Below are 17,158 nucleotides of genomic sequence, written 5' to 3'. Positions count from 1 at the left end.
AATATGCATGGGATCTGTCTGGGCACTTTTCACTGTTAATTGTTTATCAGAGAAATGTTTGGGGATTTTTTTTTCAATTACTTACATGCTTTGAAAACCAATGGAAATGCATATTCTGATTGATTAATGTTTAATACTTTAAGTATTGGTTAGTTTTTATGGCTCTAAATTTTTTATAGTTGGCATTTAAGTAAGGCTTGTAGTTAATATAGTATTACATTTTCTTGTTAAAATTGAGATTTTTTATTTACCCAAATCCACACCAAATCCTTGATTATCTTTATAGTAGTAAGAGTTGTAATTAGATGCTTTGAGTCATCTTTGTTAGAAATAAGGTAGAAGAATTTAGTGGATTATTAATCCTTAAGCATAGAAAACACTGATGAAAGTCCTATTGCCACTAAGTATATAATATCTTTCTTTCCATTTAAAGCTCACATGCAAAAATTCATTTCATGCATTCTATCTTGAACAGTTTAATGGAGAATTTTGTTGAATGCTAACTTGGTGAAAATGTGTTCCCAATTTGTTGTTGGAGAACTCAGAACTTTGTGGTGCATTTTGGATGTTTAGAAATTTAAATGCCTGTTGCTTGAAACAAGTGCCACCAATGTAAAAGCTGTGTGGATTATTGGGTTCAGTACCACCCTTAAAACTGGTACTGTTTTCACTAAGCCTAGTGTCAGGTCACCCTATTAGATTTTATGCTCCACTTCCTCTCCTCTGCTGCACCTTCCCCTTCTTTCTCTATCCCATTTCTCACTTCACCTTTAGTAAGCATTTTAATAATGTTAAGCACTTATGTTGTGCTTGCAACATTCCTGTGTGCTACTTAGTCTGTCTCAGTTCTCCTTTTATAAAGTCTTGCTAAATGTGCTTTACTTTGAGTCCAACGCCCCCTAGTGTTGTAACCTTAGATAAAGTCTGTTTTCCACAGTAAGGTTTTTAGTGTTCTAACTCCAACCCTTATTCAAGTTGGTCATCAGCCAATCAACATGAAGCTTTTGCAGTAACAGCAGTAATGTATTAGTTAAACTGTCCTCATCTCTTCATTGCTTTCCTCTTCAGGTGTGAACTGTGAGATCAATGAGAATGACTGTGCCAGCAACCCTTGTAAGCACGGAGAGTGCCAAGATGGCATCAATGAGTACAAATGTGTGTGTTCCCCTGGATACACAGGTATGTGCTTTAGTGAGTAAAATCACTAATAATGATCAATTTAGCTTTAGTCCGAGTGTGCTAATGAACGTTTCAATGTGGCGTACACCTGAAAAACTCATCAACAGGAGATCAGTGTGACGTCAACATCAACGAGTGTAACTCAAACCCTTGCATGAGTGGGGGAACCTGTGTGGACATAGTGAATGGCTTCCAGTGCCTGTGCCCACCCGGCACCTACGGCCCGCTGTGCCTTTCAGGAACTGATCACTGTGCTTCCCAGCCTTGTGTTCAAGGAGATTGCATCGAGCAGCAACATGGGTAGGCAAAACCACTGATTTTTTGCGTACAGCTAAATATTAATTTAGCTGTACGCTAAATTAATATTTACTTTCTGCTTGTTGATAAATTTGCCCTTTGCAAATTATGTCTGAAAGTAATGATTGATTGACAGCAGAAATAAGAATAAATTTAAATAAACCTTTTTAAATATTAAATACAACACCCTGAACATTTATTGACTCTACTCCTCACAATGAAATGAAGAGGCAGATTCAGGTTATTTTATCCAAGTGCATCCAGTTGCCATCTGAAGTTAAGTAAGTGGTGAATAGTCCTCCTGTAGGAATTAGACCAGAGACTCTAGTTAGTTTATTAGTCACTCTTTAGCTTATATTTTAGAAACTGTAGAGTATTCACTATTTAGATGCAGAGAGACTCTGATTATTGCAATCCAGAAAAGGAATTAGAACGAACTTAGAATCCAGAAAAATTCTTCCAGAACAGGAACATTTAGTTTTTATTATTACTTAGTGAGTGTGAAGTACTTATTACTTTTACAAATTTAGAGCATAATTAGAAAGTCCGGAGAATACTTACTTATACTTATCTACCAACCCTGAATAGGAGTATCTAGTTTATCTAGTTTATTTACTTTAAATCAACATTAGATTAGTTTTCTTCTTTTGCTCTTTCCTTTGGTTTGCTATTTTGTTGTATTTCCTTTTCATTCCTGTAAAGCACTTTGTATTGCCTTGTTGCTGAAAATGTGCTATATAAATAAAATTACCTTTACCTGTAATCTGGTCATTTTTATTGCATTATTAAGTTGCTTATTCTATTCTTAATTTACTGTCTGTTATTGTAAAAACCAACGTCGACAGTGATTTTCTGACATTTTCTGAAGTTCTGCTCATCTTGTTGGTTGTTCTTGCAAACAAAAACACCTTGTAAAAACATATTTATAAATTTCAAATGAATCTCATCATTATTTGTCATTAAATGAAAGACTTAAAATTAAAAAGTAAGGACATGGCTGTCTTGACTGGACATGACGAGGGTAAAGAGACTTGAACAATGAGACTGTCCCACCAGTCTGTTAGCTACCATCAGATGTTTTGATTGTACCTTTACGTGTTATTGATTCAAATGTAAATAGCAATTTTTTCTTAAACTTTCAATATTTTCCACACGTTTGCATTTTTACATTAAACTGACTTTACATTCGCACATGGTAATCAGACTAATAGCTAAGGAAACAGATAACTGATGCCTTTAACTGACTTCACAGTCTGAATTATTGGTTTTTCCTGTCATCAAGGTACCGATGTGAGTGTAAGCCCGGTTGGGTCGGGCAACACTGTGAGCAGCAGAAGAACGAGTGTCTGCCGAATCCATGCTTAAATGGGGCCATCTGCCAGGATCTGCTCAATGGCTACGCCTGTCATTGCAAACCAGGATTCAGAGGTAGAGCTATACATTAGGCAAATTTTACTTCCCTGGAACCTGGGAATGATGTTCCCATTAACCAGAGTGTATTTCAGGAGAGCCAGTGAAGGCTTTATAAAGCAGTCGTTGGATGAAAGCGTTCTTCTAAAAAGGTGACTTCAGGGAGATGTGAAAACTAAGCAGAATTATTTCTCGCCTCGTTAGGGGTCAACTGTGAGAAGAATGTAGACGAGTGCGCATCAGGGCCATGTCTGAACCACGGCATTTGTAAAGATGGAATCAACAGTTACACTTGTCAGTGTAATCCTCCATTCACAGGTTAGAAATGTTACATTTACATCACCATGTAAATCCAAGCTCCATCAGAAGCAAATGGCCGCAGCTTGAGCTTTATTATTGTGTGAAAAGTGTTTGATTGTACATATTTTGTGCCACAACAGGAAAACACTGTGAGGTGGAGCAGGTTCCCTGTGCCTCCCATCCATGTGAGAGGGGAGGGGTTTGCCTCCCGTCTCAAGATTACACCTCTTACACTTGCCGATGTCGACCTGGCTGGCAAGGTACCTGTCTGAGACAGACATGTGATGTGGTGCGGTGCACAACATAAATGCTGCTGGCTTTGCTAACAGACTTTATTTATATAAATAGGAAAACGCTGCAATGAAGACGTGAACGAATGCATGAAGAGCCCCTGCCTGAACGGTGGCCGCTGCATTAACACCCCAGGAAGCTACGTGTGTCAATGTCAACGTGGATACAGCGGACACAACTGTCAGATAAACGTAGACGACTGCTCGCCAAGTGAGTTTCACTCAAGCTAATGTATTCCCCTCATTTGCACATTTACCTACATAAAACCCGTACTGGTAATTTCTCTTTTTTTAATGTTGTGTGCATAAAAGTGAAGCAAGAGCCTCATACACATGGGATGAAAAATGACATTTAAATTCTAAGAAAGAGGACAAAGGATTTAGGATTCCAAAAAAGTGTTGTAAACATTATTGATATTTGTGTCACTTTAAACAGACCTTCAAAACTATGTGAATCTAAACAACACATTTTTATTTAACAACATTTAACATCATACTTGTGAATGTTTTAATCCTTTAAGGTGCTTTGTTTACTATACTACAAAGTTGCTTCTAGGAAAAATAATACTATAAAAATCTATAAATTTGTTTTCCTTAAGTATTTGCTTATTTTTAATTATTAAATCCGGAGATGGATGAGTGATTAGGAGGACCATTAATTCTGATTGATAATTTTCTTTCTCTGCAGTGTCAGATTGGGACAAAACTAATGTAAAAGTAAGAATATTGTGTAAAAATATTGTCTTTTAAGTCTATTCTTCCCTAATATAATCATATTTATAATTTATCTGTTCACTTAAAAGAAAACAACAGAAGCAAAGCAATGATCATGGATCAATGATTGGCAGCCACATTGATTATGATGACTTTTATCCAGCAGCGAAAGATTTAAAAAACACTCACCTGAGTCCCTATGGTCTGACATTTTTCTGCTTTAAACAAATTAGTCTTTTAAAACTACTTCAGCCTGAAATATACATATCAAATACACACATATTTTCTGGTAAATGTCACCATTAATTTACCAACATTAATGGTGACATTTATTTTAGTAGAAATGCACCCTTGTAGGAAAAGTGTAACATTTCAATGTTTTTTTTTCATGTTCTAAGCTATTTTAGGTTATTTTTTATTAATTTAGACAATAGTTCTAAATATAACAAAATATTCTTTTTATATTAATATTTTTAGATATTTTTAAGTATTAAAAATATGAATATTTTTAAACGGTCTTCCAGTTTTAAGCAATAACCTTTTAATACAGCAAAAGTAGCATAGAGATATTGCTGGCGTTTCTGAAGGGGTAATTAAAGACTGAAGTGAATTCTAAATTGCATCTAAATGATCATTTTTGTCATAAATCACCTCTATTTCCCTAATTCTGCCCTGACTAGACCCGTGCCTGAATGGAGGCCAGTGTGTGGACAAAGTGGCAAGTTTCTCCTGTGATTGTCGCGCGGGTTTTGAAGGGGATCGCTGTGAGACTGATGTGAATGAGTGCGCCAGCGAACCCTGCAGGAACGGAGGCGTCTGCCACGACTACGTGAACAGCTTTGTGTGCAGGTGCCAACAGGGCTTCAATGGCATCCAGTGTCAACACAACATTCTTGAATGCACAGAGAGGTGAGCCAGTTGATCGACTTTTTATCCATACAAAAGGGATGTTACGATAGAGAAGAAATATTCTGCTGTCAATCCTTAAACAGACATTGAATTTACATCAAATTCATATTTAAGAAAACTTTACTTTCCTGTTATTTTTCTCTCCAGCTCCTGCCTCAATAACGGAACTTGCATTGATGACATTAACACTTTTTCCTGCCGTTGCCGACATGGTTTTTACGGAACGTTCTGTGAGTTTGAGCACAACGAATGTGATTCTCAGCCCTGTAAAAATGGAGGCACTTGCACAGACGGCCTGGGGACTTACCGCTGCACCTGTCCTGTGGGATACAGCGGACAGAACTGTCAGGTAAAGTGCTTTGTTTGAAAATGAGGTGTTGCAAAAACTTTAGCTTCAGTGCTGAGAATAACAAAACAAAAATGTTGAATTTAAAATATTGCAGTGATGGTTAGGGTGTACTTTAAGAAATGTTCAGTTTTTGTTTGGATGATGAATCAACTGATATTTTTTCAGTTATAAAGGGATGACTACTTTTTTCCAAAATATTCTATGTCTGGGTATTTTTTGTTTTACCTTGTGCTGTCATCTTTACATTTAAAATACTTTTTATTATGTTTTTTTTTCTGCAGAACTATGCAAACTTGTGCAACCAGGTGAAATGTAAGAACGGTGGCACCTGCTCTCAGACAGCTACATCCTGGACCTGCCGCTGTCAGATGGGGTGGACAGGACTTTACTGCGATGTCCCCAACATGTCCTGTCAGGACTATGCTGCCAGGAGCGGTGAGGGATTATTTCAGTTTCAAAGCAACTGGCAATTTATGCCAGTGTCACACACGAACAACCGTTTTATCTGCAAACTACCCGTTTTCTATAAAAATCTAAATCTGATGTTTCTGCTCAATATCGTTGTCCTAAGTTACATTCTAAACATTTTGGTCCTTGTCTACATCACTGCAGGGGTGGTAGTGGAACGTGTATGTAAGAATGCGGGTCACTGTGTTAACGTGGGGAACTCCCATCAGTGCAAGTGCCAGTCAGGATACACGGGCAGCTACTGTGAGGAAATGGTGGACGAGTGCCAGTCGAATCCCTGTAGAAATGGCGCTACATGCAAGGATTATCAGGGCACATACGAATGTGTAGTGAGTACATTTCTTGTTTTTTTTTTTTTGTTTTTTTTTTCTGCACATCTCTGAAAGTGGTTGTTGGGTGAAAAAGAACAAAAAATAAATCTCATTTCATTGTATCCAGTGTAAACCAGGCTTCCAAGGAGTGAACTGTGAGTATGACGTTGACGAATGTCACTCTAAGCCCTGCCTCAACGGAGGAAGATGTATCAACCTCATCAACCGCTTTACATGCATCTGCTCATCTGGAACACACGGTAGGTCTAAACCCCTAAATTGTTTTAGGTCTGTTCGGATTGGCTAAATTATTTATTTTTGCTAAATCCCAGAATAAAGAGCAGAATTGTTTTTTGTTTTTGTTTTTTAACTCAAAAGGTTTCATACATTTCTCAGGCTAAAAAAGATATTTTCCAAACACTTTAATTTTAGTGTTATTAGAAAGTGAAGCTATTGTTCCCTAAGTGTTTTTACAAACTTTAATCAAAATTTAAAAGTTTGTTTTCTAAAATTGTGAATTTGAAAAATGTAAGTAAAAAAACCCCAATAAAAAACAAACAAATAAAATATTGCACTCATTACTATTCCGTTTAATAAATAGAAATAATTTTGGTAATCTTAATTGACCTAAAACATGAGAAATTTAGCCCGATTTAATGTCAGACAGTGGAAAAAATAAACTTTGTTTCTATTAATACAGTGTACGTAAAGATCTGGTTTTAGCTTTCTGTTTTTTTGAAGGCCTCATGTCTTTACAACTAATATTGTTAGGATGTTTTTTTTTTTTATCTTAAATGTATTCATTGCATTTCTTCTGTTTGAATGTGATGGACGAAAAGTTCAACCACACCACCCTCTGCTGGTGTCTGGAGCTTTGACTCTTACATTTCGGCTGTACAGATGGCGGGAAGTTTGTGTAAAATTCTCCCTGAAAGATTTGCTTCACTTGGTGCATGTGTGAAGTAAAATCTTTGCGCTGTTCTGCAGGAGTCCAGTGCGAGGTGAACGATGATGACTGTGCCCCCAGCCCAGGCTCCTCTGAGCCGCGCTGCAGAAACGGAGGACAGTGTGTCGACGGCGTGGGCCGCTACACCTGCTCCTGTCCTCCAGGGTTTGTTGGGGAACACTGCGAGGGCGACGTCAACGAATGCCAGTCTGGACCCTGCAGTGCTGCTGGCAGCCTCGACTGCATTGAGCTGGTCAATGACTATCAGTGTCTCTGTCGCCTTGGATACACAGGTACGTGCATCTTACCTGCTCAAACTGGTGGCACGCAAGTAGAGCGATTTTCTGTTGTTGGTGTGAGCATCACGCAAGACCCTATTGATCTTTCTGCCTTTTGTTGCTGATTATTTCTTAACCTTCTCACGGGTCTGTTTCTCTCCTCCTGGTTCCTTTAGGTCGCCATTGTGAATCCATGGTGGATCTGTGTGTGTCGAAGCCGTGCCGTAACGGCGGCGTCTGCACCATGAATATGAGCTCAGTACATGGCTACATGTGCACTTGTCCCCCTGTAAGTCATTCTTAATTTTGCTTTTATTTCCATCAGTGTGCGATAAAATATTACAAATTTTTAATTCTCGTATACTAACTTATTAAATGTATTTAATGGCATGCAGCTATGTTTATTTTTTAAGATATCCAACATTCAAAATATGAACTCAAAGTCTTGTATGAACTCAAAGTCTTGTATTTTAAGTGTGTTCTTTTAGCAAATGGCCTTTTTAGAGTCTATATGCTTCAGTCAATGATTAATCTTTTATTAATTTAATTGATGAATATTTCAGTAATCGATTCATCACCATTAATCTGAATAATCGTTTCAGCCCTATCAACACTACTACTTTCTGTTTGTGTATCATGAGTTCAGGCTAAAGGTGACGATGCTGTCAGCTGTTTTCTTTTCTTTGCTGCCATTATCTCTCTCTTTACTAACCACTTTTGTTTGTCTACCCTAACTTCTTGCTGCCTCTATATTTTCATGCTTGCTTCAGAGGGCTAAACCATGGTTCAGGTAAAGTAGAATCTCATTGTAGGACCAACTAGAAATAATGGAAAATAATCTACAAGCTTATCCGGCGCTTTATGAGCCTATGAAATATCAGTGTAATAACTCAGCGGTACCACTGTGTTTCACAGGGCTTTTCTGGATTCAGCTGTGGTGAAATAGAGGATTTCAACTGCGCAAGACTGAGCTGCCAAAACGGCGGCCGCTGCATGAAGTCACCAGTAGGACAACTGTATTGCCAGTGCCAGCCGGGCTTCAGCGGGTCACACTGTGAGAAGGAGCAGATGTGCTCAGTGGCCTGCCAGAACGGAGGAACCTGTGTCAAAGACCCGTCCAACCCGTTTCAGCATAGCTGCTTGTGTCGCGTCAGCTTCTTCGGACGATTCTGTGAGCACAAAATACGTGAACTTGAGCCTCCGAGATGCCCTTATGCACAGTGTAAGTTACGACTAGGAGATGAGACGTGTGACGAGCAGTGCAACAACCATGAATGCCAGTGGGATAGAGGCGACTGCTCGCTCCACTTGCTGCAGCCGTGGGCCAACTGCACAGCCAAGGTCCCCTGCTGGGATCTCTTTAAGAACGGACAGTGTGACAAAGAGTGTGACAACCCTGGCTGTCTCTTTGACAGTTTTGAATGCATGGAGGTCCACACAAGCCCATGCAAGTATGTCATTCTCCTCCTTTTTCTCTTGATCTATAAAAAGCACCAAAATGACTTTAAGCAATTAAAAAAAAAACATTCCCTGTGTTTTTAAGGTATGACATGTACTGCAAAGACCACTTTGGAAATGGTATCTGTGACCAGAGCTGCTACACGGAGGCCTGTGGATGGGACGGACTGGACTGCTCTAACAACGTACCGGCTGATTTGGCAGCCGGCACGCTGGTTATTGTGGTCCTACTGCAGCCAGAGGAGCTGCTGGAAGACCTGAGTGGTTTCCTGCGCTCCCTGGGAGCCCTGCTCCACACCAACGTGCGGGTGAGGCTGGACGAGAACAAGGAGCGGATGGTGTACCCTTACTATGGAGAGCAGAGACAGACTGACCAAAGCAGAAGCAAGCGGGAGCTGGCCAGAGAGGTTATTGGGTAAGAGTGGCTTGTAATGGGAAATGGTTTCTGTTCAGTCTGGCAATAATGGAAAAATACAGAGTTTATTTTCAGTGCAAACATCTGGTTAAATAAGAAAATAAAAAACTACTTTGGAGAAATATGTTTTTTCCCCATAATTTCTTCTCCCGGTGTGTAAATGTTGTTATCATCTGTTGTTATCATTTTTCCTCCCTTCTTTGTATACTTACTTATGTCCTCTTTCCTGTGTCTTTACTTCCATCCTGTGAAAAGTTCAGTCTGGAAAACTGTTGAACTTTTACATGACAGTGTGTGTAGGAACTTTGTAGTTCCCTAATCAATGGGTTAAAATAATCAGTTGATATTTTATTGCTAACTAGTTTGGTGTTTTGACCTTTGTCGACGCAGCTCTGTGGTGCACCTGGACATCGATAACCGTGAATGCTCCAAGAGCTCCACCTCCAACTGCTTCTCCAACACTTCTACAGCCGCCTCCTTCATTGCAGCGGCTCACATCAAGGCCGACCTGCCTTACCCACTGGTGTCTGTTAAGAGTAAGTAGATCTACCATCACACACCTGCAACATGATTGAACAGTTTCTCTTTTGATAAACAACACTTTCGCTGAAATCTGTTTTTGCTTCGCTACATCATGTCTCTTGATTATCCTGAAATTGATGAGTAAAAATTACATTCATATCTACCTTCCTCTTACAAGCAGGTGATCCACCAGTGGAGGAACCCACGATATATTGGTACCTGGTAGGAGTTGCTGCTTTCATCGTTCTCCTGATTCTGGTGCTGGGGATGCTGGCAGCCAAGAAGAAACATAAACATGGAGTTCTGTGGCTCCCCGATGGCTTCCTGGCCACCAAGAATGACAAGAGGAGAGAGCCTGTTGGACAGGACGACTTTGACATGAAGTGAGTCAATATTCACGCCAACTACAAGGGAAACTCAACGTATAAGAAACTTGTCATTCATTTCATTACATTATAAAATATGTTTTCATCTTGTGTTAGGAATTTCAAGACCCATGATGGAAGCATGGTTGATGGAGGTCAGAGTCAGAGATGGCTCGATGATGAAACTCCATCCAAAAAACCAAGAGTATGTGGATGATAACGCTTGCGTAACGGTTCGTCGATGGTTAAGGGATGTTTTTTTTTTTTAAGCTTTTTATTTTTTTATTTTTCCCAGACTGAAGACAAGCCTCTGCTTTCCATCCCAATGGATGGAGGTATCGACCGTAGAGAGTGGACCCTGCAGCATCACAAAGCTGCAGACATCACTCTCACTCCTCCCCAGGCTGACTTAGATGCTGACTGTCTGGATGTTAATGTCAAAGGACCTGGTGAGACGCCGCTTATTCTATCATTTTACAAGATGAAGTATGAGCAAGTGTGTTTAGTTCTTAATTTTCTCTTTCCTCACTCAGATGGCTTCACCCCTCTGATGGTGGCGTCCCTGCGTAACGGTGGAGGTCCGGACTGCAGCCTGCATGGAGACGAGGAAGACGAGAGCGGAGGAGACGAACCGGGACCGAGTGTCATTTCTGATCTGATCGCTCAGGGCGCGAATCTGATGGCTCAGACCGACCGCACAGGCGAAACCGCTCTCCACCTGGCCGCCCGCTACGCCCGGGCCGACGCCGCCAAGAGACTGCTGGACGCCGGAGCAGATCCCAACGCTCATGACAATATGGGCAGAACCCCGCTTCACGCCTCCGTGGCAGCCGACGCCCAAGGAGTCTTTCAGGTAAATCAGCTTCCTGACCACAGGGACGAGAAGTCCTGAAAAAGAAAAACAGTTTTTTAGATTATGAGACGTTACAACCTCAAAATTCAGTTTATTTTAGTTGCTCTAATAGCTGGATTTAGAGCTTCAGAATTGGTGAAAGAGATGGACTCTTTTTACTTTTTAGCTGATATCTGAGGGAAATTAGTTTCACTGAATTTTAATTATATTCTCTAGATATAGTAGGGGAGTCAACACAAACGCATGCACTGATCTTGTCAAAAAATATCCCAATAAAACACACTGCAGTGTTTGGCTGCAATGTGGAGAAGTATTTGCAAGTCAAAACAAAAGTGAAAAATGACAGTACAAGTCAGTCATTAGGCCTGTCACAATAAAAAATGTATTATTTATCACTGAAATTATTTCAATAAATGATAATGTTGTTTTGAGACCATTTTAAAGTGTAATAATACAAGTTCGCCCTCTCCAAGACAAATAAACTCTAATTTTATAAGGAACACACATAACACTGGAACTGGAATATATCCAAAGTAAATCACAGCCAAAAATAACAAATAAAATGAAAATGAAAACTAACAATTGAAACCATAAAAAATAGATTATGAAGTCTCTTAAAATAAAATTTCCCTTCAAAAAATATTAATCATCAGAATGTAAATGATCAAGCTCATTTTAGTGTATCATTCTATTAATTGTAGTGTATTTAATTATGGTATCAGCTTTGTTTAGTCCAAGACACATTTCCCCAGGTTTGTTTTCTTCACGCATCGTTATGTTTGTTTTTCCAGATTCTGATCCGGAACCGCGCTACAGAACTGGACGCCAGGATGAACGACGGTACGACACCGCTGATCCTGGCAGCACGACTCGCTGTGGAGGGGATGGTAGAGGAGCTGATCCACTGCCACGCTGACATCAATGCTGTAGACGACCACGGTAAGACAGCAAATGATAATGTTGTTGTTGGTATGCTTGCTCTAGGTGAGCAGGGCGGACTACAACATTAGCTTCATCAACCAAAATGTGACTGCAGAGGAATTGCACCATTTTATAAACATTGTGGTCATTTACACTCCTTTTTGAGTCATATTGTTCATATTTTGGCTGAATTTTTAAAAAGCAAAGAGAAGAAATGGAGATCTGATTTTAAATTTCATCTGAAGAAATAACATCTATTTAACGAACATTTTTTTTTTTTATCAACGTTTAGGTAAATCTGCTTTGCACTGGGCGGCTGCAGTTAACAATGTGGAGGCTACTCTTGTGCTTCTGAAGAATGGAGCCAACCGCGACATGCAGGACAATAAGGTATGTCGTTATTACTATAGTTATATTTTTTGTGTGTTGTTTTGTCCAATAAGTGGTTTAAAAGCCATTTTTTTCTGACAGATAAATGTATCTATCGTCATGTGATGAGTTTGTTTCTACACATTTGTTACTGTATAAATATTGAGGGGTGTTTCTGTTGGATCATTGTAGCCTGACATAAATTAACAAGCTGCATCGTTGTTTGTTTCAGGAGGAGACTCCGTTGTTCCTCGCAGCACGAGAAGGCAGCTTTGAGGCGGCTCAGGTTCTTCTCGATCACTACTCCAACCGCGACATCACCGATCACCTGGACCGGCTGCCCCGCGACACGGCTCAAGAGCGCATGCACCATGACATAGTCCGCCTGCTGGACCAGTACAACCTGGTTCACAGCCCACACAACGGCGCCAACCACATGGGTGGAGGGGGAAACTCTGTGATGTGTGGGGCAAACGGTGGAGGCTTCATCGGCATGCGGCCGGGACCCCAAGGCAAGAAGAGCAGAAGCAGAGGAGCTGGATCGAAGTCCGGGGGCGTCGGTGGGGGGCCAAAGGAGCTTAAAGACTTGAAAGTAAAGAGAAGGAAGAAACCTGCTGGAGGAGAGGGTCCGGGTCTGGCTGCGACGGGTGGAGGAGGTGCAGGTGGAGGCAGCACTAATGGTGTAAAGGCAGCAGGAGGACTTCCTCCAGAGAGCTCGGTCACCATGTCGCCTGTCGACTCCCTGGAGTCGCCTCACTCCTACGCAGGCGACGTTTCCGCCGCAGGCTCCAACACCGCCAACTCCCCTCCCCTCCTGAGCAGTCCCACCTCCAGAGCAATGCTGCCCCCGGTCAGCCACATGCTGGGGCAGCAGCAGGGCTGGGGGGGAGTGGGCAAGCACGGCTACAACGGTCACATGTTCGGTCTCCTCCCGCACGCCATGAGAGGAGCGCACCCCGGCATGAGCCACGGCCAGGGCGCCATGATGACCCCCATGAACGTCACCATGATCAGAGAGCCGCTGCCCCCCATCGTCACCTTCCAGATGGTCCCCACGGGAACGGGCCAAGCCATGCTGAAGCAGCCCCAATCGGGGCAGGTACAAGTCAGCCAGAACCAGAGTCTGTGTCACACCCAGCCGGTCCCGGGACACGTCCACTGCAGCCAGGGGATGATCTACCCGGACCAGATGAACGTGGTGCAGGGCCCCTCCCACACCCTGCAGCATCCCCACAACATCAACCACTCCAACGGGATGGAGGGCCAGTCTCGACCGCTGCCGCCCTACACGCCCATGCAAAGCCCAGTGGATAAATATCCTACCCCTCCCTCCCAGCACAGCCATGTCCCCGCTGGGTCAGAGGGCACCACCCCGGGCCGCTCCACCCACCCGCAGAACGAGCACCCGTACCTCACCCCCTCCCCCGAATCCCCGGACCCCTGGTCCTCCTCCTCTCCACACTCTAACTCGGACTGGTCCGATGTCACCACCAGCCCCACCCCGCTGGGGAACTCGCACCACACACTGCCATCTTCACGCCACACACACATTCCAGAGCAGGCGCAGATGCAGCCGCCGTCGCAGCAGATGCAGCCGCCCGCGCAGCAACCTCAGCTCGGAAACATGCAGGTGTATGCATGAAGGCGCCAGAGGAGGGCAGAAACAGACTGACTCTTTGGTTCAACACATAAACACACACCCAGTGCCTTTCTTGTACTCTCTGTCCTCTAAAATCCTAGTCACCCACCTCCCCTTCTGTTTCCAACTAAGGCAACAGTATATAGTTTGTATAGCGTAATTTGGTACTTTCCGCTAAAATCACATTCTCTGGAGCAGAAGCTTGGCTCTAAAAACTTTTCCACATATTTACATTCATCAGCCAAGACTTCTTCCTCTTCATTTGGAACCAAATTTGCACAATAATAACCACTGCTACGGCATCCAGGTGCATCACGAACTGGTTGTGCCATTCCCGAGGGATCGCAAAGAAAAACTATCGACCAGAAGTTGTTCAGCTCTTCTTGCTTAAATAACAGAAAAATGAGACTAGATGCTAGATGCTACCTTTTTGTGTTCTTCAGTGTTATAAACTTGCCGATACTAACTTCTGGTTGACACCGTTCACTCTAAATATTTTAATTTAACGAGTCTCAATCAGCTGATGCTTTCATTAACTAAAACAAAAAAAAAATGTTTGTTGGTTCCTCTTTTTTGTTGTTGTTTTTTTTATTTTTATGCCTGTTTATTGTGCCAATGGCTAGGTTTTTAGCTTTTGTTGTATCATGGTTTTACATTTTCTGTCTGTTCAAGTACATCGATTATGTCAGGAAGTTCTTTAAATGGGGGTTTACAGTCAAAAGCAGGTGTTGAGATATTTATGTTTTGTCCGTTTCCACTCTTAAGAAGTATCAGAGGGATTCATTCTGTTGCTTTAAAGCCGTTTGCGTTGGTTTTGTCCGTCGTTGCCGTCTCCATTGTTATTATTCTGTAAGAAGAAATGTACATACACTTAAAGCAATTTCTGCTTGTTTTAGTTGAGCTAAATGTGGTGTTGTTGCCTTCTTAAAGTGCCTGTTTTTTATATAAATATCTGCACTTCCTGAATGATTTTGAATGTTACAAAGGTGTGTTTTTACCGTTAAACTGCCTCTAAGCAGTTGTCTTCCAAAAATGTATAAGATTTGTTTATCTACAATCAACGTTTGTCATGATTCATAACCAAGTCTGACCACAAGCAGTAAAAGATGAGTTTTTTTTTGTTTTTTGTTGTTTTTTGTCTCAAAGCGGATGGTGAGTTTGGGCTGTATATTCACAGACAATCATAAAATCGCTGATTATTTTCAAAAAGGAGTGGGAGACCAAATTGTGTTTTGTTAATCCAAAAATGCTCACTGTGTACATATATTTGTAGCTTGTAAAAGTTTTGCATCTGCTCAACGGTAAGAGACGGAGCGCTTACATCCTGCACCAGCTGAAACGTTGAATCGCCGTGAGTGAGGTCGAGCTCAGCAATATTCCTGACCTTTGCCTTCGTTTCTGTACACACAGTCTCTTTAGTTTCACAAACCCATGTACTGTACGATGTGATGTCAGTCTGTATTTTTCATAGTCATAATCATCTGGTATCTATTCAAGACTATCTGTGTTCTGTATATAAAATCTTTTTTTGTATGTTTACCATTCTTTTTTATGTTAACCAAATAGCCTATGTTATCCATGCAGTATGAAGTAGTTGTCACCATGCTTGTTAAAGGTAGAACCAACGTCGATTCAGGAAGTAATCTGTTCAGAAAAAAAAAACAATAATAAACCAAATGTGTTTACTTAAATAAAGCCCTGATCTTCATAGACCTCTGCATGTTTGCCCATTTTTCTCATCTAAGCTGGAATATTCTATAGCCTATCGCAGAAGTATTCACGTTTCCACTTTTATTGGGATTTTATGTGACACACCAACACAAAATAGTGCATAACTATAAAGTACATATTCTGCTGCTGTTCCCTAAACGTGTGATGTCACTTAAATGGCTCACATCAACAAACAAACATAATAAAATACTAAGACGGCTTCCAGATGATCAACTCATTTATTAAGGGTTAATGAAGCGTCACTCATCTTATGCCTTGTTTAATCACGAACTGTGATTAAGCACCATTTTGAGAAAGCTTTTGTTTAATATCACTAGCAGAGCTCAGACCTGATTACTGTCACACCTGTAGAACCTGAAAGACTTGAATAATGTGGAACTTGTTTGAAAACATGAAGTAGGCTAAAAGGTCTCAAAAAGCAACACAACATGCTAACATAACGTGTTTTTGAATTGAATTTGAACCTTTTAAAAATATTTCTTGGGCATATGAGACTCAAAAAGACATCTCGATAATCCCCAATTATTTTGAGAAAATATTCTGTGCACTAGTGACACAAAAGTGAAACTTTTACGAAAGTGTGTGTCTTGTTACATCTGGAGTAAAACTAGATGTTCCCGGTGTTTCAGGAGAAAAACAACATGATGGTGGTATTGTGATGTTCTGGTGCGGCTGCTACGCACCAGAACAGAACCGGTTCAGAACCTGGACATGTTGCTGTAAGCTGAGGAAACCATGAGTTCTGCTCTCTGCCAGAAAATCCAGGATTAGACATCTGGCCGTCCGTTCGTGACCTTAAGCTCAAACAAACTTGGGTAATACAGCAGGACAGTAATCCAAAGTTCACCAATAAGTTCACATTGAAATATCTACAAAAAAAAAATGAAACAAGGTTTCATGATGTCCATATGGACTCTGTTTATGTTTGAAAACCTTTTCAATGCAAAACAGTTTTCAAATTTACCTTAGGTTGTCTTTGTCTCATATAAAAAAAAAATTTGGGTGGGAAAAAATGGAAATATGCCCAGGGGAAAATGGATAACAAGAGAAAGACTTAGTCGGAGACCTATACGTAAATGTGCATGTAAACTTCTGGTTTCAACTGTGCCCACTTTTCTCCGAAGCTCCTAAAACATCCAGTTCCCTTCAGAAGTTGAATAGAGTCCATTTGTGTATTTAATAGTATATTAGATATGTAGTGTGTTTTTGATACTGTGACTAAATAAAAATAAACTTTTCCTGTAGATAAATAAGTAGAGTCATATATAGAATCAAAAGGCCTACAAATATGGCATATTACTTTTATGTCATTGAATCTCAATTTCCTAAATGTTTTTTTTTTTTTTTCAACATGTACAACAAATTCAGCATGATTAAAATTAGTGGATGAACAATCATTATTTCTTTAAATTGCGCAAAAAACTAGTAGGCTAT

The 17,158-nt window shown here is 40.8% G+C and overlaps 1 protein-coding gene across 1 annotated transcript in view; it reads left to right on the top strand.

The window, feature by feature from the left end:
* notch2 (notch receptor 2) overlaps positions 1-15,705 on the top strand; it is a 50,630-nt gene extending 34,925 nt beyond the window's left edge. Inside the window, 24 exon segments of the mRNA XM_008407101.2 lie at positions 1,069-1,179; positions 1,287-1,479; positions 2,759-2,904; positions 3,091-3,204; positions 3,327-3,446; positions 3,535-3,687; positions 4,871-5,099; positions 5,247-5,448; positions 5,730-5,883; positions 6,061-6,245; positions 6,355-6,487; positions 7,215-7,466; positions 7,628-7,740; positions 8,367-8,902; positions 8,995-9,324; positions 9,715-9,860; positions 10,028-10,229; positions 10,329-10,416; positions 10,507-10,660; positions 10,745-11,064; positions 11,856-12,003; positions 12,278-12,375; positions 12,587-13,867; positions 13,869-15,705. Of these exon segments, the coding sequence (XP_008405323.2) occupies positions 1,069-1,179; positions 1,287-1,479; positions 2,759-2,904; positions 3,091-3,204; positions 3,327-3,446; positions 3,535-3,687; positions 4,871-5,099; positions 5,247-5,448; positions 5,730-5,883; positions 6,061-6,245; positions 6,355-6,487; positions 7,215-7,466; positions 7,628-7,740; positions 8,367-8,902; positions 8,995-9,324; positions 9,715-9,860; positions 10,028-10,229; positions 10,329-10,416; positions 10,507-10,660; positions 10,745-11,064; positions 11,856-12,003; positions 12,278-12,375; positions 12,587-13,867; positions 13,869-14,153 (5,693 nt within the window). The 3' untranslated portion in view covers positions 14,154-15,705.
* The last annotated feature ends 1,453 nt before the right edge of the window (positions 15,706-17,158 follow it).

This window comes from Poecilia reticulata, linkage group LG4, assembly GCF_000633615.1.
Source record: "Poecilia reticulata strain Guanapo linkage group LG4, Guppy_female_1.0+MT, whole genome shotgun sequence".
NCBI classification, from domain to species: domain Eukaryota; kingdom Metazoa; phylum Chordata; class Actinopteri; order Cyprinodontiformes; family Poeciliidae; genus Poecilia; species Poecilia reticulata.
The sequence above is the reverse complement of the archived record's forward strand: the minus strand, read 5'-3'. Positions and strand labels throughout refer to the sequence as shown.